This window comes from Mustela nivalis, assembly GCF_964662115.1.
Source record: "Mustela nivalis genome assembly, chromosome: 14".
Classification (NCBI taxonomy): Eukaryota; Metazoa; Chordata; class Mammalia; order Carnivora; family Mustelidae; genus Mustela; species Mustela nivalis.
In genome coordinates, this window is record NC_139033.1 from 18676068 (window position 1) to 18701091 (window position 25024).

The window sequence follows — 25024 nt, forward strand, 5'->3', positions numbered from 1 at the left end:
AGGGACCGCGCTCTGGGGTCCTGGGGGTTGGGACAAGGCATCTGTGTTCCGCACTTTGCCTGCGTGATTCGTGTCCCCACACAAGGGCAGGGCCTCAAGGCCGGAGCCCCAGCGTCCTGCTAAAGTGACGGCAGGGGTCCGGCATAAGGGCGCCGCCTCCCCTGGAAGCCCCGGTCTTGGAGGAGGGCCCCTCCTTGAGGAAGTCTGCCTTTTGCATCCAACACACGTAGTTAACACTTCTCTTGTTCTCACTTTACTGATTTTCAGTTACACAAGCAAACCAGAAATAGCTGCTCCCGGTAGGAGGGTGAAGCAGGCTGAGAAGCTAAAGGCCTTGCCCCGCCCCCAGCCGTGGGCCCGGGGTCCTCCCCCCGTCCCTCCAGCAGACCCCAGGCGGAGGATCCCAAGGACAAAGAACCCGCCTGGGGTGTTAGGAACGGGCAGGGCAAAAGGAGCCCCTGAGAGGCAGCGTCCGTCCCTGGAGGGGCAGGTCACATGCGAGGGCCCCGGGGCATCTCCCAGCGCCACTCCTGGGCCTGACACTCAGGGCCCGGGGCAGAGAGTGGCAGGGGCAGCGCCCAGTGGAGGACATGGGTAGAACGCGGGCCTGAGGCTGCTCCCTGCCCTCCTGCCTGGAGTCCTCACCGCACGCTGGAGTGGGTTCTCTCCAGAACTTTCCCTCTCACACACACAGAGCCCAAGAAAGCTGCAGCCTCCATCCGTCCGGCTCAGCAAGCCCAAGCCGCCATCCCAGGGCTGTCCCTCCTTGCAGGATGCGGGCGGTGGGGGCAGCCCTGAACCAGTCGTGTGGCCCAGAGATGGTAGGGAGGGATGGGGCCATTCTGGCTTCTATGCTCCAGGCGGGGCGGCTGGGGTCTGCGTCCCAAACCCCTGGGCGGACCGGGCCCAAAGGGAATTTTCTCAAGGAAACTGGAGATGCTGACACCAGAGAAAGGGAGACGATGGCAGACGAGGCTGCACAAGAGCTGGGAAGGATTATATCCTTATATGTGCTTGTTGTTTTGTGGGGTTTTTTCCGACTTCTTTTCCCACACTTGGTTTTTTTTCACTCAACAAGGTGTGTGGGTGGCCCCGCTGGGGCACCCCATCTAGTCCTTTCTTTCTGACTTCCAGGTAGTTCTGTCTTCTGGGTGTGTCTGTCCGGGGCACCTCCTGGGTCTTAGAAGAGGCGCCTGTTTCTCTCACGGGATACACCCCCGCGCCAGCCATCACAGATCACAGGGCAATGCCCTCAGCCACGTCCTGGGCCACAGCCGGCACAAGCGACCCAACACGCTGTCCTGCGTTAGTGGGTCAGCCCTGCGTGGACATGCGGGCGGCTTCTGACGGCGAACTAGTACGTCCTGCCTTCGTCTTCCCGTGCAAAGATGGGAGTGTTTCTCTAGGGCAGACACCAAGAATGCTAGCCAGAGAAAATGTACTTTTTAAATTTTAATAGCTGTTCCCTGATGGCCTTCCAGTAAGTCTGTACCCCACCCCCACCCCCATGGCCCCAAAGCCTCCACTTCCCACACCCTGGGTGCACAATGATCTATCACTTTTCCAACATCACCCATCCGACAGTGAAAAGTGGCTGTTCATCGGTGCTTGGATTCTGTTCATGTTCAAACGCCAGAATTCAGTGGCAGCCTCAAAGAGGGAGCAGCAGCTGGGGTGGCGTGGGCCCCGCCATGAAGTGACACCCCCCCCAAGTGTGTCCTAGCCCAGCTTCCTCAGATCTCGCCGAGGTCGCCAGCCACCGTCTAGACCCCCCTAAGGTCCACACTTATGTTTGTGCTCCTGAGGCCACGGTCACAGCTACCTCTCCTCGCACCAACTGGAATGAGCCCCCACCCCGCCCCAGCATCCTGCTCCAGACCCTCAAATGCAGGAAGAACCCTTACACAACGGTAGACTGCTCCCGCCTCCCTTTCTGAGCTCCTTGATCCAGCCCTGCCTGCCATCCATCTTCCTTCATCTGACTGCAGCACCTCCAGTTTCCTTAGGAAACCCCCTCCTTCCCATGGGCTACACAGGCAGGTCAGCTCATTTCCATCACCCGGCCACATGGCTGACTCAGGGACAAACACACAATCCACATCATCCGTGAGGGATGGCCCTGGGTCTGTGGCTTGTGGGTCTGTGTGGCTGGGCTTACACCATGGCAAGGATGTTGGCTGAAGCTGCCTGGCATCATCTTGGCTGCCGTTCAGAGAAACCTTGCTCGAGAATGAAGCCAACGCAGAAATGGAGGGAGGAGCTGAGTTCTGATCTGGTCCATGTGCAACCTGATTCAGCCTTGCCTGCCCTCCGTGTGCTCCGGGCTGTCCCAGCCAAATAAACCCCTAAATTTTCTTTCCTTGACTAGAACCAGTTTGAGCTGGTCTCTGCCACTGGCAATCAGGTTGTCCCGATGCACAGGAGCAAAATTTGAGGATGTGCCGGTGAAGGGTCAGTGTGTGCGAGGCTGGCTGCCCGTCTGCAAGGGGTCTCAGTCCATCAGTACAGAGCTGTTCCGAAGCAGGTGCAGAGTCTCCTCGCTCCGAAAGGGGCCACTGAGGCTCTAAGAGTAAGGGGGAGGGATGGTGAGGTGGGGTTCTGCCTGGAAATCAGCCCTCGCCATACCCCCCAGACTGGGGGATGGGGATCCAGCGGAAGTGCCTGGACCTCAGGTTCCCTCACCTAGGGCCTCAATTTGACAGCAGCAGCGGGGACCAGAGGGTGAAGGGGCCGTGGCTGGGAAGCCGTTGTAGACCAGCAGGATGAGAAATCTCACTCAGGTGTGGGGACGTTTGCATCTGAACTCTGAATCTTGCAGCATCCCCCCCCCCCCGCCCTGCAAATTACTTAATTTCTCTGGACCTCAGTTTCCTTGTCTGAAACATGGGAATAACCGTTCCCATCACACGGGGTGCCGTGAGAAGCCAATGAGACGATAAAGGCGCCCGGCTGGACATGGCCCCGCGCAGTCTGAGCTCCAGTAAACGTCAGCATTCCCATCCTCCCCCTAGCCCAGACCCCAGGAGACTCGCGCTCCGACAGCGCCCCGCCCCGCCCCCATGGTCGCCCCCTCCCAGCAGTCACCCCTTTCTTTCGCGGCTCAAGGGCTCCACCAGGCGTCTGCAGGGCGTGCTGCGACTGCCGCTTGGGGTGCCCAACCGTGACTGCGAATCCGGGCTCCGGGTCTGGGTCCGGGTCCGCGGAGCGGGCGGCTGGGCGGGGAGACCGGGTCAGCCCCCGGGGGACGCCCCGTCCGCGCACCGCCCGCAGCCCCGAGACCGTCTAGGGACACTCGGAAATCTCCTGCCTTCCGGCCGCTGCAGCCCCAGTCCCCGGTGCACGCGCGAGGCATGGGGCGCGGGTGGGGTCCGAGCACCAGCGCGGGACGCGGGGCCTTTAAGGCGGTGGGCGGGGCGAACGCTACCGGTGGTAATTAGCATATATTAGCATGCCCCGCCCCGCCGCTGGGAGGCGGTGCACCGGGCTCGGGCGGGCCGGGAGCGGCGCGCAGCAGAGCGGGGCGCACGGGAGCGGGGTGCAGGGGCGCAGAGCCGCGGAGCCGGGCGCAGGGGCGCGGGGAGCCGGACGCAGGGGCGCGGGGAGCCGGGCGTAGCCGGGCGCAGGAGCGCGGGGACCTGCACTGCCGCGCCGACGGCCCCGCGAGCGGGATGGGGAGTCGCGCTGCCCCCGGGCCCGGCCCGTCGCCCCCCCGGCCCCGGCTCCCGCCGCTGCCGTTGCTGCTGCTCGCGCTGGCGGCCCGCGGGACCTGGGGCGCGCCCGCGCCCCGCGCGGAGGACCTCAGCTTCGGCGTGGTGAGTGCGCGGCTGGCGTACGGGGTCCCGCGGCTGGGGAGGTGCCGCCCGGGCCCCTCGGCGCCTGCCGCAGCTCGGGGAGCCCTGGACCCATTTCCTAGGCGGAAAGCTGAGGCCGGGGCGCTGGCTGAGCGGCTGACGCGCGCACCCGGGGCTGGGAAAGGGGCGCCGCGTGCCTCCCCGGCCCCTGGCGCTCGCCGCGCGCCGCAGCCGCCGGAGGCAGCGGAGGTTGAGGCTCCCGGCCCGAGCCTTTGTGCGCGGCTTGGAGCGGCCCCGAAGGGGGACCCCAGGCGAGTGGGACAGCCGTCGCAGCCGCCGGAGGCTGTGCGCCCCGCGTGCGTTCCCAGTGGGAGTGGCGGGGGGGAGGGGTGCGCACCCACCACCCAGGAGAGGTCGCGGCTGCGGAGTGTGGGCGCCCCGGAAAGCCGGTGGCTCTCGAGTTTGCTCGGTATAGGGTGTTGGGGAGCGAGAGAAGCGGCCCCCTGCCCCGCTGGGCATGCATCTTGGCCCTGTACCCTGTACCCTCCCGCCTCCAGGGCGGCCAGCCTTGCTCGGCCGCCCCCTTGGCCCCGTCTGAGCTTGATGGGGTCCCCCGTCCATTCCAGGCTCTGAGGCGGCCCCACCGCCGTCCCCAGCGCCCCCTCCCGTAACACCGGCTGTCGCCCTGCCTCGGGAACCTTCCTGTCTCCCTGCCTTGGGAACCGTCCTGGGGGCGGCGGCGGTGGCCTCTTCCCGCACCCCTCCCCCAGTCAGACTCCTCCGGACCCGGAGGATTGAGCTCAGACTTTATGGGTCGCCGTCCCCAGGTTCGAGAGGCCAGGGAGGGCGCGAGGGGCCGCTGGATCCGAACAATTTCTTCTGGGGCTCCCGCCCCTGCTGCTGCCCTCACTCTGCCGAGACGCGGGGATGCGACCGGGGGCCACGGCCTCCCCACCCCCGCACAAGGCCTGCAGCGGTGTCCTGAGGGGTGCTGTCCGGACCCCTCTCCCAGCGCCCTGAGCACTTGCAGGCTGCAGGCGGGGTTCAGGCAGGCGGGGGCATTTGGATGGGGGCTGCTGGGAGTCATCCGCAGCTCCGTAGACTTGGCAGGACTTGGCCACAGGTTCTGGCTGAGAAACAGGCTGGGGCCACCCCCGCCCGGCTGGCCAAGTGCTCCAAGCCATCTGGGAGGGCACAGCCACGGTCCCTGCAGCCGGCATCCGGATGCCTGAGGGACCCCATACTGGGCTTCCTCCCAGCCAAACTGCCCTGAAGTTGGGGTGCCTCAGTTCACGCTCTCTGGGCTCCTTTGTAGCTGGGGGCTTCCTGGACCCGCTCCTGGAGCGCTTGATCAGGGGGGCAGTGGGTCTCGGGGTCCTCTCTCCCGCCCAGAAGGGCCCTGCTCCGGAGGCTAAGGAGGACCCACCTGCATCCCCCATCAGTCAGGGGTCGCTAGTGCCTGCCGGGCCAAGTTCATTTCCCGGATCCCCTGCAGTTCTCAAGTGTTTCTCTGCCTGCCGAGAGACAGCGGGTGGGCACACTCCTCCCAGCCCTGCCTGGGCACCTCCTCCTCTCCCTCCCTGGGCTCCCCAGAGCTTCCAGGGGGATGGGGGGCAGGCAGTCCTGGGCCGAACTCTGGGGGGTGCACTGAGGGATGGGGGGATAGGGCTCCTCAGCCTGGAGCCCCAGGGACAGCAGGGCCCCGGCATCTGGCCCTGTGGGGAAACAGCGGAGGCCCCCACTCAGGGAAGGCAGGACTGTCCCTCCTGGTGTGGCCTTGCCTGCCCACCTCCTGCCCACGTTTGTAGGTGGAGGGCGGCCTCTGGCGGCCTTCTGGAGAATGACAGCTCAGAGCCCCAGACCCAGAGGTGCAGGAAGGCAGAATTTATGGGGAGGAGGGGTCTCCTTCCCGTCCCCTCTGCAGACCAGCCCCCCACCCCCCCACCCCGCCCCGGGCCCACTGACTCTGCACATTCAGATCTGGGGCTGCCAGGGAGGAGAAGGGCCTCTTTGTCAGTGTGACCAGCTTCTGCCCGAGGTGAGCCCAGCGGGTCTGGAGCCCTGGCTGGTGTCCGGGAGAGGCCGGCCTGCCCAGCACCCCCCTGGCTTTGGTGGGAGGACAAAGACCCGGATTGAGTCCTGCTGGGCCCAGCCGGGGCCTTCCAGCACAGGACAGAAGAGTGCGCTGTGCTCCCGGGGCTGTCCACTTGGAGTCCTGCTGGGTCCCAGCTTTTCGCTGTTTAATTTCTGGGGAGGTCGTAGCGTAGCACAATATTCGGGCCACACGGAAGGGCCCGCGGGAGAAATCCCATCTTCCCTGCCCTCCCAATCTTCCTGAGAATCCTTTTGGAGGTGGACTGGGCACTCAAAAGGACATGGGGACCTGGGGCCCTAATCTTTGTGGGTGACGGGCTGCTGCCCGCTGGGCCGCTGCCCACTGCTCCGCACCGGCTGTTTTCCCTTGGAAGCCCATTCGGTGCTGGGATGTCTGGGGCTGCCCGTGCTCGGGGCTCAGCCCCGCTCGCTTCATCCGGACGTTCACAGCCTGCAGCCAGCCCTGGGCACAGACGTGCAGGCCGCCGCTGCTACTCTGCCAAGCCGGCAGCAGTGCTGGGAGCACTTGGCACCTGCAACCTGCTGATGAGTGGGACCCGGGCCTGGGGGGGTGGGGCGGGGGGCAGTGTGAAGGGGACGCCCTGCGTGTTGGCAGTCCCATGGAGTTTCTGCTCAGCTTTCTGCTTGTAGCCACACATTTCCCAGGGCCCCGAACCACGCAGCGTCTTGGCGGAGCTTGTGGTTGCTGAGTACTTGGGCAGGTGGCCGGTGTGCGGCTGAGAATGGCCAGGAAGGGGCAAGACCCTCCCATGGCCCAGGAGGCCCCAGGAGGCCCCGCGGGGATGGGCAGGATGAGGCTGGACAGTAGCGACGCCGGTCGCCAGCCAGGACCTCGGAGCGAGTGTGAGCCCGTGTCCCCCTCCTGGCCCAGGGGCTGATTGCAGCAGGGGTGACGGTCACCCTCACCAGTGGCCTCTGGGTCCCTACTCCTTGGTTTCGGCACCCAGGGGTGCCTGTGGGTCCTGCATCATCGGTATTGAGGTCACAGACCTGGCTTGGAACAGGGACTGTCCCTGGCACACCTCAGCGACAGACACCTAGGCCTGGGCCAGACTGCACTCACCCCCAGGGCAGAGAGCTAGCCTGCTTTTGTCCTGAGCCTTGGAGAGGGAAAGCTCCTGCCAGCACCCCTGTGGGAGGTTGAATTTAAATGTGAGGGACCTGAGACCCCCACCCCAGCCCTCCCAAGCACCGCCCCCCCCAGGCATGAGTCCTTGCCCCCCACTGTCTTTGGGGCTTCAGGCGGGTCTGAAAGAAGTCTTTGTGGGGCTTTTGTCCTTCAAGCCAGTATCCTGTAGGCAGGGCTGTGCCCTGGGGATGTGGACCAGCTGGCCTGGGGACTTAGGACGTGTTTCCTCTGATGCGGGCCCTTGACACAGGGGGGTCTGGACCCAGCCCAGGCGCCCCAGGCTCCTGTCTGTGAGCCGGGGCTGCTGAGTTGTTCTGATGAGGCCTCTGCAGTCCTCTCCACCGCGCTGGCAGGGAGTAAGCGGCCTGTGTGTAGGCGATGGGGGTGGTGGAGTGAAGGCTGCACAGGAGTTGGGGCTTGGCAGGGGGTTTGACACCTTCCAGGGGTGTGTGCCTTCCAGGGGTGTGTGCTTCTTGCCTGTCGGTGGTGGTGTGAGTTTCTAGTGAGATGCTCTGGGTGTAGGGTCTGTGCTTTGCTCACGGGGGATGAGGCATCTGCTCCCCATAAGCGGAGAGCAGTGTCCCCCGTGCACTGTCCAGCTCTCAGGAGGGGCAGAACAGAGTGGTCTGGAGGACTCACAGCCCGACTTCCCCACTAGCACAGACTCACACACTCCTTCCTGGTGGCCAACTTCTGTAATCTGCCTCCCTCCTATAATCCACAGAACTCCTTTCTCTGTGGAACTTCCCAGGTTGCTTCCTGCCTCAGGGCCTTTGCATCTGCCATGCCCACCTCCCTGAACTTTTGTAGGGTTTGTCACCTGACCAGCTCCTCATCTTCCAGGTCTCAGCCTGCTGTCAGGCTGCCAGACACATCTTCCCGGGCCGCCATTTAATTAGTGCCTGCACCTTGTCACATCCCCTCCTAGCACAGAGGTTATGGGAATAGGCCCTGAGGCCAGACCCTCGGGCTCCAGTCCCAGCCCTGCCCCGTGCTGCGAGGTGACTGTGGGTGCGTGTCCTAATCTCTCTAGACTCTGTGTCGCCATCTGTAAAATGGGGATAATGGTGCCCGCCGCACTAGATTCATTGAGCAAGTCCTCACGTAGTGTCTGCTGTGCGCCAGCATGGACTGGACACGGCAGGCGATGCGCCCCGGCCTCGCGGAGCTCTGCCCGGAGGGGCGTCACAAGCACTGAGCGGTTCGCGAACGGAGTTGTTCTCGGTGACTGCTGGCTGTTGGGATCACTTCTGCTACAGATGGTCATGCACGACACGTCCCAGTCCGGTGTCACTGTTGCTGTTTGCTTGCTCCGCGTTATTGTGTCCTAGGACACTGTCTGGGCCTGGAGCCCTGTCTGCAGGGTGGGCTCTCCACGGCCCTCGCTGTCCCCAGGGTGCCTGGCCCCGCCCGCGCCCAGCCTGGGAAAGACAGATGGAGGGACAGGGAACGGGGGGGGGGCTGTCCCGGGGGGGGTACCTAGGAGCATCCCCACGGGGAAGACACTGGGGCTTGGGTCCCCGGCAGCCTCCCGTCATCAGCTCCCAGAGGAGGACAAGCACCGGGGTTCGCATCTGAGGACCTCTCGGGTCATTCCCCTTCAGGATCTATAACGGCCCCCGTGGCAAAACAAGCCAGACAGGGACAGCGCCAGACCACCTCTCCGGGCTCCGCTGCTGGCTGGACATGTGACGGGGGTGGGGGCGCTCGCCTCTCAGGGGCTGAGTGGAGGTGGTGGGCACGCTGCCCCCCAATGGGTGCCACGTGGAGGTGCGCCGGGCGGGCAGTGAGCTGGCACCGTGTGGGTTCCGGCCGGGCTCTGCTCTGCATCCTCTGAGTGTTGGGGGCCTGAGGGTGCTCCGAAGCCACTGCCTGCCAGCCCCACGGCTCCTGAGCCACACTGCGGTGGGGAGGGGGTTTGGCATCGGCACATAGTGCGGCCCCACGGCAGCCTCTGAGCCTGGGTTTCATCATCTGAGCGGAGCCCCGAATGCTAACGACACCTGCTCTCTGTGCCCCGTCCCCCAGAGGCTGGGGGTCCGGCTGGAGATGGGCCGTGCAGGGGAAGGACCCACGGGTCAGCCGTCCACGGCCATGGTCCCTGGCACACCTACAGGCTCCCAGGCCTGGCTCCAGGGGACCATGGTCTCCTGGTCACCACAGGCTTTATAAAGGCCCCCACCTGCGACCTGTGTGTGCGGACGACAGCGGCCACATGGTGGGCCAGTGGGGAGGACCACACGAGACCTTGCACACAGTAAGCACTTCTTGTTTGTGGGCTTGGTGAGTCACAGGACAGCGCGGCCCAGTGCCAATCCTCTCCAGCAGCCCCTGGGCTGGGCTTTCCGGGTGCCCACCTGCTGGGGCTGCCCTGGGGCCAGGGCGGCGCTTCCCTGCGACTCTGAAGAGTGGCGAGGGCAGTTGGACCCGTTGGCGATGTAGCTGGACGCGGGGTATTAACTGTGATGAGCGCACAGAGAAAGATTAAAGCCCAGAGGCCTGGGGCCGCGTGGGCGAGCCGGGAAAGGCCAGCCTGATGTACTTCTCCGTGTCCTGCCAGGGCCTGGCACCAGGCACCATGACCCAGCCTCAGTTTCCCCGTCTGGGTAATGGCTCAGCTCAGGGGTCCCTAGGAGGAGGCAGAGCTCGTCTCCTCGGCTGTTGGGGGTCCTCCCGGCTGGGGCAGCAGCTGCGGGGTCGGGGCACCCCTGCTTCTCTCCTCCCCTCCTCTTTCCCTCCTGTCCCCAAGGCCTTCTGGAAGGTTCACCTCCGCTGCTGCAGCCTGGTTGCCCTGGAGACGCGGTCGCCGTGGCGACGGCGCAGGGAGGGCGGGGTGGGTGCAGAGGGAGGGGCCGCCTGGGCATGCACCCCGCGCGGGCTCCGTGGCGACTGGGGGTTGCCGGGACCCCCGGGGGTGGGCTGGGGACGGGATCCTGCGGCGGGTGCCCGCGAGGAGAAGGCAGGAGCAGCCTCTCGCCCCTGCTGCGACCCCCCAGCCACTCCCACCCGAGAACCGGTGCAGCGCGGCCCGGGTTAACGCCCCCGCCGCCCCCGCTGCTCCCACCCTTAGTCTCCCCCGCCTCAAAATGTAGCGCTGCTGCCCCGGGGAGAGGGGCCATTTGGGAATTTGCCAGGCTCCTCCCCAGACGGAGGGGAGCCGGCAGGTGGAGGCCGCCGGGTCTTAGCCGCCCCCTCTCCCCAAGGACCTCTTATTGCCTCTGCAGGGGCCACTGAGCCTCCCCGCCACATAGGGCTTTCGGGTTCCAGACACTTGGGCCTCCACCGTGGGCTGGCCTGGGCAGGGACCCCACGGGCTGGCAGGCCCAGTGCCATCCCCCTGGCCACCCGAGGGCGCAACGGCCACCAGCGTCCCCCCACACCCACCAGGGGCTTATCCTGCTCTCAGATTCCTCCTTAGGATCTCCCCTGACCAGCTGGTGGGTGCTCCCACCTCCCACCCTGCACTGTCCAGGAATGGACCCAGAAGCCTCCCCCCCAGGACTGCAGGGGCCTCTGGGGGCCCCAGGGGGGAGACAGCTGGGGCTTCAGACAGGACTGCTCTGTGATGCTGATGTCGTCAGGAGGGCCCACAGTGGGGGGAGGTGGGAAGTGTGATTGAGGGCACGGACACCCCCAGCCCTTGCCTGCGGGTGGGGGCTCCCTGGCCAGCCCCTCAGGTTCGGCCCCATCTCAGGGTCCTGCACTACGGGGGTGCCGCAGGCTGCAGTGTTCCCAGGGCTGGGGCAAGTGGGGGTAGCCACTGACCTTGGAGGCAGCCAGCCCTGTCCAGGGCCGTGCCTGCACTCAGCTGCCCCTTCTTCTGCAAGTTAACCCAGGTTGGCCACTTGGACTGGCAGCTAAAACCTGCTTTTCATCATTGGCAAATGTTTCAAAACTGCCTGAAGGGCTCTTGGCTTCTCTAAGCCCGAAAATGGGAGTCTCCTGCCAGACTTCCCTGGAGACCCCGGGAATGGGGTGCCAGGACTCCTTCCTGAGCCCCACAGAACCCGGGGGAGGGGACGTGGAGACTCTCAGTGCAGAGACCCAGCTCTTACCTTGACCCATGTGCCAGCCAGCCGGGGCAGGGCGGTGGGGGCGCGGTCCTTCTCTCTCACGCCTCAGCCCCAGCCTGTCAGAAGCAGCTGGCCTGGGCTGGGAGGGACCCTTCCCCAGTGAGGAGGGTGGGGGCTGGCACCCTTGCTTGGCATCCAGTACGGCAGGAGACTCCTGAGGGCTTCCTGGAGGAGGCACCCTTGTAGTGTTGAGCAGCAGGGCTTTGAAGTATGTGTGTGTGTGTGTGTGTGTGTGTGTTGACATTCAGAAAGAAAACTGCAAAATCACAAGTTTCAAATATATGTGAAATTTTTCCCAAAAACGTGTGTAGCCTCAAATATACATGTTTTGTGTCGAGTATCTGATGCCTAGCCAGGTACTTGTCACGGGACACGGCCCGTCTTGGAGTGAGATAGATACGCTTTAATGTGTTCCCAGTGATGTGCAGGGGTTCCTCCCAAAGGAAGAGGGGTGTTGAGGGACAGCAAGGATTTAACCCTGAGGAGGGGTAGATCTTTGGGCGGGGTGGGGAGGTGGGCCTGTCTCAGCCGATGCCCACCTCGTCGGAGCACAGGGCATCACTCCTCGGGCCCCTCTAATCAGGAGCGTCTCCTGATTTCTGTCCATCAAGGACCAAGTCACTGTCACCGCTACCCAGTCCTGTCCGACAGCTTCCGAGGGCCCCAGGTCCGCACGGTCTCTAAGGGGTCTTCTGTCAGGACTGGCGGTTCTGGGCCAATATGGGTTTGAGGGGTTAAAGGAACAGAGAAGGGGCGCCTGGGTGGCTCAGTGGGTTAAAGCCTCTGCCTTCAGCTCAGGTCATGATCCCAGGGTCCTGGGATCGAGCCCCACATCGGGCTCTCTGCTCTGCGGGGAGCCTGCTTCCTCCTCTCTCTCTGCCTGCCTCTCTGCCTACTTGTGATCTCTGTCTGTCAAATAAATAAATAAAATCTTTAAAAAAAAATAATAAATAAAGGAACAGAGAAGCCCTGGAAAGACTGTGTTTCCTGGAAAGAGAGGAATCTAGCTGGTTCTCTGCAGGTGTATGCAAATTGTATGCAAATCATGGAGGTGGCTCCTCCTGGTCCATTGAAGCACCTGAGAATTCTAGGAGTGTGGACTCCCACCCATGGAGTACCTGCTGGGCCCCCTGTGGGGGCAGAGCCTCTGGGCAGGGGTCCTACTGGCAGGGGCCGCAGGCTCAGAAGCTTCTGGGGACCCTGCAGGTAGCTCACACGTACGCGAGCCACCAAAAAACAAAGAGGCGTGCAGGTTGCTTCCTTTCTTGGAGCCAGACGTGGGAGGGGAGGGGCTCAGGGAATTCCTGCAACCTTGCCCCCCACCCACCTATGGGTCCTCCCCCACTGGGGAGCCCACCGCTGTCTACCTGGCCTGAGACTTTCATGTCACCTAGGCAAAGAAGCGGGTGTGACACCGTTTGGGGGTTGAAGCTGAGGCTGCCCCAGTGACCGGTGTTGGCGCCGCCCTTTGTCCCCATCCCCCCACAGGGGTGACGATGCTGAGGCTTGGGGAGGGGGCTCTATTTGTGTCCATGGGGAAGGGTCACCTGCCATCCCTGCTTCCTGTTTGGCTCAGGGGACTCCAGTGCCAGGGCGCTTTTTGTCAGAGCCGTCCCCTGACAACGCCATGTGTGCGGTTTAGAACACCTGCATCAGGTGCCGCTGTGAGCACTTTCCGTGTTCTCACTCATGGTACCCTCACATCCACAGGCAAGGAGACCACCCAGGGGGTTGAGGGACTTGTCCCAGGTGCCCAAGAAACTGGTGGCCCAGTGGGATTTGCCCCCAGACAGTCGGGCGGCTCATGACCAGATTCTTAAAGCCGAAGCCTGAGCCTACTATCCTTCTCAGTGTGGGTTTCAGACCTCAGGTCCTAGACTGTTGCCTCCCAAGGCAGCTCTGGGCCCGAATTTGGCACTTGCCACATGTAATAACCTTTTTATAATTTCACTTTCTCAAGTGTGCCCTGGGTATGTCCTGGCTCAGGAGAAGTGAGGTGGGATGGGCTGCCATGGACAGTCGTACAGGTGGTGCACTGCATAAGCTCACCCCTTCTAAGGGGCATCAAGTTTATTTAGATGTTTTTCCAGCATCTGTCCATAAAGTAACTTAAAGAGGGGGCACGAGGTGCCCTGTGGGCTAATGGGGGGCCGGGGCCGGTGATGATCAGGGCGGTGGGAAGAGGCCTGCCCCTCACCTCAAGTGCAGGCAGCTCTTCTTTTAGGACTGAGCCTGCCACCTCCATGCCTCACTCTGTTCTCTGCTCTCAGGAGTGGCTGAGCAGGTTCGGCTACCTGCCCCCTGCAGACCCCACAACAGGGCAGCTGCAGACACAGGAGGAGCTGACCAAGGCCATTGCGGCCATGCAGCGGTTTGGAGGTCTGGAGGCCACCGGCATCCTGGGTCAGTCCTCCAGTGGTGGTGGGAGATGGGGTTTCCCCTGACTGCCCCCCAGCCCCACCCTGGCTGCCCCTTGGGACCCTTGGCCCTCTCCAGCCTGCCCATGGGGAGTGGGGTTAGGGCTGGGCCCGATGTCCCTGGGGACATGCGATCCCCAGCAGGCTCACCACCCCCAGATGGGGGTGCAGTGTGGGGAGAGTGTGAGCCAGCTGTGCCCAGACACATCTGCATGCTGTCCAGCAGGGTCTCACATGCTTGAGCCCATGGGGGCCTAGGGGGCCAGCTGTCGGGGTGGGATCTGCCCAACCACAGTCCCAGTTGATTCTTGTCCCGTGCAAGTGGCAGATCTGTGCAGCCCAAACTTGCAGCTTTCCACGGGAAACCAGAAATCTGGGGTGTTTATGTGAGCACACCAGTTTTTACATGATGGCAACAAATCCCTGGCTTGGAGAGCCCCTTCCATGGGCGGAGGGAGCGCCTCTGTGCCCAGGCCTCAGAGGAGGCGTGAATGTCCGTGTCACAGCAGAGCTGGTCAGGTGCGTGTGCTCTGAACCACCAGGAGCATCGGCCTGTGGGATGCAGGTCGGGGCCGTGCTGCCTCCCACGGCCAGGGCCCCGCGGCAACCCCTCTGATGGGTCTGGGTACTGCTGTGGTTAGTAAATGCTTTGTGTGGTCCCTGTCCTGGTCGTGGACATTCCCCCGACGGTGAGGCCTGGCACACTGGAGCCCCGGGTAGGGAATGGGGAAGAGGGCCTGAGCCTGGTGCCAGCTCCAGGGGACCTGACCTCCAGCTGCCCCCGCAGACGAGGCTACCCTGGCGCTGATGAAGACCCCGCGCTGTTCCCTCCCCGACCTCCCGGCCACAGCCCCAGCGCGAAGGAGGCGCCAGGCTCCAGCTCCGACCACGTGGAACAGACGGAGTTTGTCCTGGAGGTGGGTGAGCTGCGCCTGCCGGACCCTCTGGGGCCCAGTGTCGGAGGCTGGCCCCTGTGAGCCAGGCTTCGTGCACGGGGGGTGTGTCCTCAGTTCCAGAGGCAGGAAGCCGGAGGTCTGGGGGTCGCGGGGCTGGCTTCTTCCGAAGCTCCATGGCCGGCCGTGGGGGAACCGCCGCCAGCATCTCTGCTGGGTGCTGCTGGCCGCGTCCGACCCACCGCGGCCTTCTCCCCGGTCCCGGCATCCCCCGCCGTGTCCTCTGACTTACCCCATGCAGGAGGCCTCGTCTCACTCTTAACTCCAACCGCAAAAACCTGTTTCCCAACAAAGCCTGGGTGGCAGCCCTGGGGAAGGATGTGGGTGCCCCCATCGGCCCAGGGTGGGGACAGGGCCTGCACCTGGTGGACAGACCTCGGTCCCTGACCCCACCCCCCAGGGTCCGCACGTTCCCACGGGACTCGCCCCTGGGCCGCGACACGGTGCGCGCGCTCATGCACTACGCCCTCAAAGTCTGGAGCGACATCACGCCCCTCAACTTCCACGAGGTGGCGGGCAGCGCGGCGGACATCCAGATCGACTTCTCCACGGCCGACCACAACGACGCCTACCCCTTCGACGGCCCCGGCGGCACCGTGGCCCACGCCTTCTTCCCTGGAGACCACCACGCCGCGGGGGACGCCCACTTTGACGATGACGAACCCTGGGCCTTCCGCTCCTCAGGTATGTCAGGCTGAGGCTGAGTCCCAGGACCCCCCCCCCCGGGTTAGAGGCCCAGGGGAGGAAGAGCCCCCGCGGCCCAGAGCGGCGTGTGACTGTCCTGCACAGGGAAGCTGCCCGCCCCCCCCCGTCCAGATGTCTGGCTGATGTTGGGCTCGAGGTGTCTCCCTGCTGACGGGCTGAGTGGGCTGGTCCTTACCCTGGGCCCAGCTTCCAAGAGGCGGCGGAAGCTTGCAAGCCTCTGTGGGCCTTCACGCGCTCGTCCCCTCGCTCCCTGAGCCCCACCCGCCCTGGAACAGGCCCCCAGGGCCAAGGTGGGCAAAGGGGCAGAGCCCTGTGGCCCAGGGCATGGATATGCGCCCAGAGATTGGGGCCGCTGTGGAGTCAGTCTACACTCTGGCCTGGGGGGAGCCAGTCCCAGCCTGAGGAACCCGCAAGGACCCCACAGCGCCTGTGGGCTCTTTGCATGGCGGGAGCTCAGGCCCAAGAAGCCCTTGTAGACCCATGGAGGGCCTTGGCACGAACCAGGACAGCGAACCCCTCACATCACCCCCCCCATGGGTGCCCCTAGCCTCTGCACGAGCTTGTCCCATCCTTGTGGCCCGGCCCGGCTGACCGTGCCTCCGCTGACCCACTGCTCCTTGTGTTCCCAGATACCCACGAGATGGACCTGTTTGCGGTGGCTGTCCACGAGTTTGGCCACGCCATCGGGCTGAGCCACGTGGCGGCCACAAGCTCCATCATGCAGCCCTACTACCAGGGCCCGGTGGGCGACCCCCTGCACTACCGCCTCCCCTACGAGGACAGGGTGCGGGTGTGGCAGCTGTACGGTGAGTCCTCTCCCAGAGTCAGCCACGAGAGTCCCCAGGGATGGGGCCGGAAAGGCAGGGACCCCCAGTGCACAGAACGCCCTAGGAGGAAGGCATTTTCCGCCTTGTCCGTCCGCGCAAGCTCAGCGTCTATACTCTGAGTGGTGCATGTTAGCTGCACCCCCGTGCATGTGGGCTGAGGAAACGGCCTGCTGCCGGGCTCCCTGGATGCGGGGCCTGCAGTCCTGCTAACAGAGCTCGCCCCGGAGCCTCTGAGCCCCGGGCGAGGTCCCAGGCCGGCCCCCAGACAGCTGTTGGCGGAGACCACGGCGGGCACGGACGGCACCCCAGGCCTGTGCAGACCACACGTGTGCCTGGCAGCGCCCCGTCTTCACACTTATGAGGGAGCACCGGCCACCCCCACTTAGAGATGGGAGGCCGGGTGGCCTGTGGCAGCCGACAGAGCCTGCCTTGGAGACCAGCTCTGCTGCGGACGCGTCAGGAACTGGCACGGGAGGAGGCCCCAGCCTGCCAGCCTGGGCCAGACGGGGCTCCCATCCCCGTGTGCGGCTTTGGTCTCCCTGCCCTGACCCCAGTGTGCCCCCCACGCCCCTGCACCGTGGCCAGACTCTGCTCCCCTTCCTGCTCACGGCAGCCCCTCCCGCACTGCCGCGAGCTCCCCAGCGCCCTCCACCCTCTGTAGCCTCTGGGCTTCTCCTACGAGAGTAAAAGGTACCCCATTAACCAGTCGGGGCATACAGGTCGGTGGCCTTTACCACGTTCACAGTGTTGTCCATTTGCCACTTCTGCCTGGTTCCGGAACATTCCTCATCACCCCTGTTCCCCCCTCCCCCACCCGGCCACACCGACCTCCTCTGTTTGTGTGCACGGCCATGGACTTCTCACACAAATGGAAGGCACCTGCGTGGCCTTTTGTGTCGGCTTCTCTCCCTGAGCGCCCTGCTCCCCCGGCCGCCCGCCGCCCGCCACGTCCCACGCCACCGCTTCCTTCCCTCGGTGGCCGAGCTTTCTCTGTCCACTCGAGCTGGTGGACACGCGGGGCGTTTCCCCCGCTTTGGCTGCTGTGCTCGTTCACAGACGAGTTTCGGTTGGAACCCTGTGTTTGGCTCATTGGGTTCTCTCCCCACGAAGGGGTCGGGGGGACGACCTCATTCTGCACCCAAGAAGGGGCCTGCGGGCATAGAGGTCGAGGAGCATTCCTGGGGACCCGCATGTCTCCTACTTGTGCTGCGACGCTCTGCGTCCTGCACACGGGTCGGGCCTGCCACCCAGCGGCCGCAGTTCCGTACGGGGGTCCCGGGGCGCGGGCGGGGTCTGCAGGGAGGCGGACTCCCAGGTTTAATGCGTCCCCCTGTCCCCACAGGCGTGCGGGAGTCTGTGTCCCCCACGGCGCAGCCAGACGCCCTGGAGCCCGAGGAGCCTCCGCTCCTGCCCGAGCCCCCCGACAATCGGTCCAACTCCCCGTAAGCCGTGGGCCCCTGGTCGGCACACCATGGCCGGCACCACCCCTGACTGTGGCTCAGAGCCTCCCGGCTCTTCTGAGAAAACCACGGCTCTGGGGGCCGCGTCCCATTCCTGAAACCCCAGACAGCAGAGGGGCACCTGTTCACCCTGACCCTGGGCAGCAGAGGTGGTGAACCTCTCACCTTTACCCCAGATGTGCACCCTGTAATGCTCCCCGATGCCCCGCTCCCTCCGCACTCTGGACCCCGGAAAAGGGGTGCAGGCCGTGGGTTTGGGGTTATTAAGTGTAGTTGACACACAAAGCTCCCTTTAACTCCCTTTTCTGTCTTGACACACACCATCGTCCTGCACCTCCGAGCCCGCAGGCAGTGACGTGGGGGCTCTTTCTGGGGTTCTGTACAGCCCAGCTCCTCAGAGCAGCTCAGGAAGGGGGCTCCTGCCAGCCGGCCTGGGTCTGTGCCCCCAGCCCCCACCCCTTCACCCCTGCCCCCAGCCCCAGCATCCCCTTCTCCCCCACCCACCTCTCTCTCCCCCAGGCACCCCTCCCGCTGCCCCTCCCCCAGGCCCCTCCCCCAGGCCCCCGGCTCTCTCTGCCCCCAGGCCCAGGAAGGACGTGCCCCACCGCTGCAGTGCGGACTTCGATGCTGTGGCCCAGATCCGCGGGGAGGCCTTTTTCTTCAAAGGTAACCACCACCAGGTCAGGCGCCCAGTGAGTGGCTGACCAATGGAAGGGTGGCCCCCTCTGGTGCAGACGCGGGGTGGGGGGCGTTCTGCAACCCCACGCCCTCCCTGTCCCCCCAGGAAAGTACTTCTGGCGATTGACCCGGGATGGGCACCTGGTGTCACTGCGGCCCGCGCAGATGCACCGGTTCTGGCGGGGTCTGCCGCCGCGCCTGGACAGCGTGGACGCCGTGTATGAGCGCGCCAGCGACCACAAGATCGTCTTCTTCAAAGGTGGGCGGACCCCCACCCGGCGCTCTGCCCGCGGGGCTGCTGGGGCCTGGGCCGTGCCCCAGGAGCCCTGCAGTTTGCTCGGGGCGGGGACAGCTCACGCACGGGCACAAGGCCTGAGTGTATTTACTGAGCACCTACTGTGTCCTCACATGCTGGTGGCCATGGCTGCTGCTGGGTGTGCAACACAGGCAGGGGTCCCCCCTCGTGCCCGCAGTAGGCGATTGGCACCTGCACGTGATGAGGGCGTTAGGGCCAGGGAGAGCTGAGGGAACAGCATTCAGGTAGAGGGAATGGCCAGTGCAAAGGCAAGAACCATCCTGCTGGGCACCCAGACTCCCAAGGAGGGGGTGAGGCCAGAGTGGGGTGCGGGAGCCCAGAAGTGCAGGTGTGCGCCCACGGGGAGGGAGCTGGTTTTGTTCTCTGCACGTGGGAGCCCCGCCCAGGCCCCACACCTTCCAGGGCTCCCCGTGGCTGTGGATGACGACGACGCGTCTGCTGCCAGCTGGGGGTTGCCTCCCCGCCCCACGCCCCGCTCCCTGGGCAGGGCTCCTTGGGCTGAACTGGGGAGGCACTGCCTGCTCTTGGGGCGCGGACTGGATGCCGGGCCTGCGGCAGGAGTCCCACGGGTGTGTGGGCACCTCGGGCAGGGCGCCTCGCCGTCACACGCGTGCTGCCCTGCCTGTGTGCTGTGCTCTGGTTGAGCCACCCCACTTCTGGGCGGAAGCCACACTCCTGCCCTGACCCAGGCTGTCCAGCCCAGCTCTGTGCAGGCTCCAGAGGCGGACCCCTCCCCACCTGGGGACCCCCAGAGCCACATGCCGTGGGCCCCCTGACTGGCAGAATCTCTGCCTCCTGGTCCTGCACCCCAAGGCCACGGCAGGGAGGTGGGAGCTGCAGGAGACGGTCTCCTAGATCGGAGTTATTTCTCAGCATTTGAACATCGGGGGACCCCCGTGGCACCAGCGTCCAGCTCTCAGACGCTGTGGCCGCCTGGGGCCAGAGCTGAGTGCAGGCCAGCGGGGCAGGTGGAGCCGGTCAGCCGCGCGCCCCCTGCCCTTCCCGTGCCCACGTCCCACCGAACGGGGAGAGGAGCCGCGAAGGCCCGAGGCCCCAGGCCCGGTGCTGGCAGGACTGGTTCCTTCTGAGGCTGCGTGGGAGACTGTCCCCCGCCACCTGGCCCTGCCTGTGTCCCTCCGGGCTCAGTCCCTCTGTGTGTCTCACTGCGTCCTCTCTGTCGCGTGCGTCCTCTCTGACAAGGACACCAGTCAGCGGATGTGAGGACCCCTTGACTCCGGCGTGACTTCACTCCTAACTAATTTCACCTGCAAAGACCCCGTTCCTCCGTGAGTCTGATGCCGAGGTCCAAGTGGGCGTGCATTTGGGGAGCCCTGTCAACCCGCCGCAGCAGCTCTTCACGCCTGAACGGGGGACCTGTCTCTTTGAGGAGGTAGCAGATACTCCGCACGTTTCTCGCGCTCCTGCCTGTCACCTGCCAACGCCTGGTTGGGGCTGGGCAGCTGTCAGCTGTGAGCTCTCGGGGTGGCCGGTCCATCCCCACCGGCTCCCGTGGGTCCGGTCCCCGTGTGCGGGGTGAGTCGGGAGCCAGGCTCCGGGGGGCTCCCTGTCGATGGCCCCTGTTATTTCAACCTTCAGGAAGAGCAAAGCCAGACAAAGGGGACTTACCGCCTGCAATGCTGTCGGCGCTGCCTGTTGGCCTCCCTGCATGGGGCCCCGCCTCTCAGAGAGAGCGTGTGGCGCGCGTGGGGGGCCGCGCGGGGCGCGCCTGCTGCTCCTCCGGGCGGACAGCAGCTGCTGCGCGCTCGGCTGTCCCTTGGCTCACGGCGCCGGCGGGAGCTGGGAGGTGACTCCACCGCGCCGCGCGGCGATCTCGGACTTCCCGGAACGTTGCAGAAACAGCCCCGTCATCCAGCTTCGCCCCGGGTTCACATTTTACTCTGTTTCCTTTCCTTCCGGCGGACAGTTCCGGGCCGTGTTTTCCTGAATTGGTGGGAGGGAGCAGCCAACACCGGGACCCTTGACGAGCGTCTGCCTGCCCCCGGGCGTGTCCGTGGCGTCCAGACCGTTGCCCCCCGGGCAGGTCACCCGGCAGTTTCTCCTGAGCGACTTCTGCTCTGGCACGTTTCCGCAGGAACCTTGAGGACAGATGTGTCCTGGGCCGCCCCGTCCACGGTGGGGGCTGTCCGGCAGCGTCCGCGGCGCCCACCCGGGCAAGCGCACCCGCCAGGCTCAGCCCTCCCTCGTCCCGTGTCTCCTGCCCTGTGCGTTGTGGGCACAGCTGCCCTCCGTCCCCCTCAGCTGTAGGGGAGCCGTGGGGGGGGGTCTGCTTCAGGCGCCCCCTCCCCACTCAGGCAGTCCAGTTGTCTCCTGTCTCTGGCTGAGGATTTTTTAAAATTGTGCTTTTAATTGTGGTCAAAAAAAAAAAAAAAAAGAAGCAGCAGCCCCTAAAGCTTTATCATCTTAACCATGTCCACATGCCCCTTCCCACGGAGTGCAGCCACCACTGTCCACCTCCAGCACGCTTCTGTCTTCCCGGGAAACACCGACCCCCACCCCCGGTGTCCATCCTTTTCAAGGTGATCTGTCCTGTGGTCAGGCCACCTAGTGTGTGTCCACCGCCCACCCGCGGATGCCTGGGGTGCTGCCCCCTCTTGGCGGCTGTGAGGGATGTTGCTGGAACGCAGGTGCGCATGGACCCCCTGAGACCCGCCGCGGACTCTTCCCGCATCTACCGGGAAGCGGGATTGCTGGAGGCTCTGTGTGGAATATTTTGAGGACCGTCCAGACCGTTTTCCCAGCAGAGTTACATTCCAGCAGCGCGTGCTTTCTCCACATCCTCCGCCTCTCATCCTCACCTCTCTAGTGACCTCAGGCATCGACCCATGTTGCCTTGTGACCCTTTCAGCATCTTCCTGGGGGAAATGTCTATGCTAATCCTTTGTCTGGCAAAAGGTTTTTACCTGTTTTCTTCCCTGCCCGCCCCATGCTTCCCGCTCCTTTCCTGCATATGGAAGAGCCGCTCACCGCCAGGCCAGAGGGGAGAACTCGACGGGCAGAACAACGTAGTGATACTTCCCAAGCACAGTCAAGGATGTGCCCCCCACAAATACCCTAAACCGTTTCTTTTTTTATTTTTTTAAAGATTTTATTTATTTATTTGACAGACAGAGATCACAAGTAGGCAGAGAGGCAGGCAGAGAGGGAGAGGGAAAGCAGATCCCTGCTGAGCAGAGAGCCAGATGCGGGACTCGATCCCAGGACCCTGAGATCACGACCTGAGCTGAAGGCAGAGGCTTAACCCACTGAGCCCAGGCGCCCCTAAATCGTTCCTTTTTAATTTGACATATGGAATGCAAGTTCTTGGTGATTTCTAAACGTCTCGCTTCTGTGTGAACGCGGACAGAGGTGCACCACGTGTCCGTGTCAGGCCCTGACCAGTGGCCTTCCTGTCTCTGCCCGCAAAGACCAACGCCCCGCCGGGTCAGACCCCGCCGGGTCAGAGCCCCCCGGCCTCCAGGGGTCGGGCCATCTGTCCCCTGTCTGTGGAGCGGGTGCCTCATCAGCACCCGGGCCCTCAGGCTGCCGGCAGGTGGGCCGAGCCCGTGCCGGGCGCAGAGCAGGTGCTCAGTAAATACACGAGAGGCCCCGGGGGCGTGGTGTGGCCGGCGATGGCACGGGGCTGGCGACAGGGAGAGGGACGGCTGGAGCCTGCGCCCCGCGGGGTGGGCCGAGCTCTGGCCCACGGCGCTCTCTCTCACCCCCAGGAGACAGATACTGGGTATTTAAGGACAATAACGTAGAGGAAGGATACCCACGGCCCGTCTCAGACTTCGGCCTCCCGCCGGGCGGCGTCGACGCTGCCTTCGCCTGGGCCCACAATGACAAGACTTATTTCTTTAAGGACGAGCTGTACTGGCGCTTCGATGAGCACACGCGGCGCATGGACCCCGGCCACCCCGCCCGGAGCCCCCCGTGGAGGGGCATCCCCCGCACCCTCGACGATGCCATGCGCTGGTCTGACGGTGAGCCCCACGCAGCCTCTGTCTCCCCGCGGAATGGCGGAACGGGGATCAGGGCAGGCTCGTTGGAAGCCGGCTCGTGCACCTATGTGCCCCAGGGCCTTTGCACCTGCCCCGCACCCCGCAGACTCAGCCCGGTCACCTGCTTCAGGCCCATGTGGTGCAGCCCCGCCTGGCAGAGGGGAGAACACATCTCCCCTGCACAGGGGCTGCTGATGGGGCCAGGTGCTTCCTTTCTGTTCTCAATGCTCTGTCTCCAACACCTGGAGCGGCCTGGCACATAGTAGGCCCTCAATACACATCCCGTAAGAGAGCAAGCGTTCCTCTCGCCTATCCCCCTGCCTCCTGGCGGGTGCCCCAGGCTCTCCCTGGGAGGCCCCGGCTGGGCTGCCCGCAGACAGCCACCAGGGCTGAGACAGACCACCATGGAAGACGCCTCTCCCCCACCTCCCCGCTGGCCTGCGCTCGGCTCCCTCGGCCTCACCCCTGCGTGCCACGGGGCCACAGCTCACAGTCTCTTCTCCCCCAGGTGCTGCTTACTTCTTCCGTGGCAAGGAGTACTGGAAGGTGCTGGATGGTGAGCTGGAGGCCGCTCCCGGGTACCCGCAGTCCACGGCGCGGGACTGGCTGGTCTGCAGAGACCCGCAGGTGGACCCGGAGGCGGCGGGCGGAGAGGCCCGGGCCCACGCCCAGCCGGGACAGCACGGCCAGAGCCGCGCCGAGGACGCCTTCGAGGTCTGCTCCTGCACCTCGGCTGCCTCTTCTCCCGCAGGGGCCTCGGGCCCACTGCTGGCCGCCTCGCTGCTGCTGCCCCCGAGCGCCCTGTGGACGGCAGCCCGGGCCCTGGCACTCTGACCGCCGCCGGCCTGCGAGAGGGCAGAGGAGTCCCGGCTGGGGTCTCTCCGAACATGGGTGATGCCCCCACCCCTCCCGTGCCCGGACCAAGAGTTCCTGCAGCGCCACATGTGGCCTTGGGGCCCCAGCCTGGCGGAGAAGGACGCACTGCCGACTCCCAGCAGAGGCCACCGGGTCGCACCCCGGACGCCCCGCGTGTTGCGAAGAGGCCAGCAGAGGGCGCTGCCCCTCAGGCGCTCGGCCCGCGCGGGTGCTGACTGCCGGCTGTTGAGCTGGGGAGACTCGGCAAGGCAAGGCCGGCCAGGCCCGGCTGGGGACGAGAGCCTGCCGCTGCACCACCAGGACGCGGGGCGGGGACCTCAGCCTGTGCGGAGCCAAGCTGCAGCCGTCGCCAGCACCAACCAACCTGGTCTGGCGCCCCGACTGCGGCCGCTGGTGCTTCCGCCCACCCCGGGGGGCTCTTGTCCACCCCGACTCCTGTTCCTGTGGGCCCGCAGCTGCCTCCAACCCACACGTGAGCCCCCAGGATGGGGCGGAGGCCGGCCCACTTCTTGACACATTTCAGACAAACATGACCTCTCCCTGCTTCCTCCTGGCTCAGCCTCGGCTCCCTGATGCCCTGCAGGCGGGAGCCGCAGGGTGAATGTCCTCAGGGCCGGAGGGGCCATGCAGACTTGGCCCCGGACCCTTCTGCCCTTGGGAGGGGCCGGAGCTTCCAGGAAGAGGCCTGGGCCGTGCCCATTTCCTCGCGGGGCTCACTGACCCCTTCCTGTCCAGCACCTCCTGATCCCCATCCCTCGGGCCTCACACCCATTTCCCAGGCAGGGGAGTTGAGGCTCAGTCCCGGAACAGGAGCCTGCTTCCCGCAGGCAGGTCTCAGAGCTGGAGCTGCCCCGGGCTCGCTGACGAGGCCCCTCCCTGTGCGCTTGCTGCTCTGCAGGGACCTGCAGAACGAGACCGTGCCTGTCAGGGAGGCAGTGGGACACCGGCTGCCAAAACCAGGGAGCAGGAAGTGCAGGGAGGCAGCTGGGCGGCTATTCTGGGGACCGCCCTCTCACCTGGAGAGGCAGGGAGAGGTGCACCCCACAGTCAGGAGAGACGGCCTGGGACGGGTGTGGCTGGCTTACCCCAGCCGCTCCTCCCTTCGTAACCCAGGCCCGCCCAGGTGTTGGGCCTCGCCCCTTCCCCAGCGAGGGGTGGTGACCCCTCTGATTCCAGAGGCGCACACAGGCCTGAGGGTGGGTGCACAGAGGGCCTGCCAGGCCCCGTTAGAGCGAGCACCCCAGGCACTGGCATGACCGGGACCTGGTAGAATGCAGATTCCCAGCCCTGCCCCCCGCGGTCGGAGCACAGTGGGTGCAGCGGCCACGTGTGTTAACCCCCAGCTGGGTGGCGCTCTGCTCTCCTGGGGGTCCGGAAAGCCTGAGCAGGATGGGCAGAAGCAAAGGGAGGAGCCGCTTCTGTGGTCAGAGGGAAGAGGCTGGCCAGGGAAGGAAGGTGCGGGGGACCCAGGAGGGCAGGGCCAGCCCATGGGGGTTCCCTCCCTGCAACGCGGGGGGCTTGTCCGGTCCCGCCCCCCCCCCTGCAGCCACTGACTGCAGGGAGGGGCAGAAACCTTCATACTTCCCCGCCTGCCGCCCCACGCCCCACCCCGACCTGACACCCAGATAGCAGAGGCAGGGCCACAGCCCACCCTGGACGCGGAGGCGCAGCTGCCCCTGCCCA

General features: G+C 65.1%; 1 protein-coding gene across 1 annotated transcript; it reads left to right on the forward strand.

Annotated features, from left to right (window-relative positions):
* Nucleotides 1–3537: 3537 nt before the first annotated feature.
* Nucleotides 3538–24871, forward strand: MMP17 (matrix metallopeptidase 17). Its single transcript, XM_082698849.1, has 10 exons — nt 3538–3812; nt 13379–13511; nt 14313–14442; nt 14879–15162; nt 15813–15989; nt 17353–17452; nt 18054–18136; nt 18255–18407; nt 22190–22447; nt 22974–24871. The coding sequence occupies exons 1-10, from the start codon at nt 3669–3671 to the stop codon at nt 23297–23299; spliced, it is 1788 nt and encodes a 595-aa protein (XP_082554975.1). The 5' UTR covers nt 3538–3668; the 3' UTR covers nt 23300–24871.
* Nucleotides 24872–25024: the final 153 nt, after the last annotated feature.

What these genes read in the sequence shown, in the direction of transcription:
- MMP17 (XM_082698849.1), top strand. Translation starts at nt 3,669, where the DNA reads ATGGGGAGTCGCGCTGCCCCCGGGCCCGGCCCGTCGCCCCCCCGGCCC. An exon ending in GCGGGTGTGGCAGCTGTACG is followed by an intron (nt 15,990 to 17,352) that starts GTGAGTCCTCTC and finishes CTGTCCCCACAG; the next exon opens with GCGTGCGGGAGTCTGTGTCC. An exon ending in TGCCATGCGCTGGTCTGACG is followed by an intron (nt 22,448 to 22,973) that starts GTGAGCCCCACG and finishes CTTCTCCCCCAG; the next exon opens with GTGCTGCTTACTTCTTCCGT.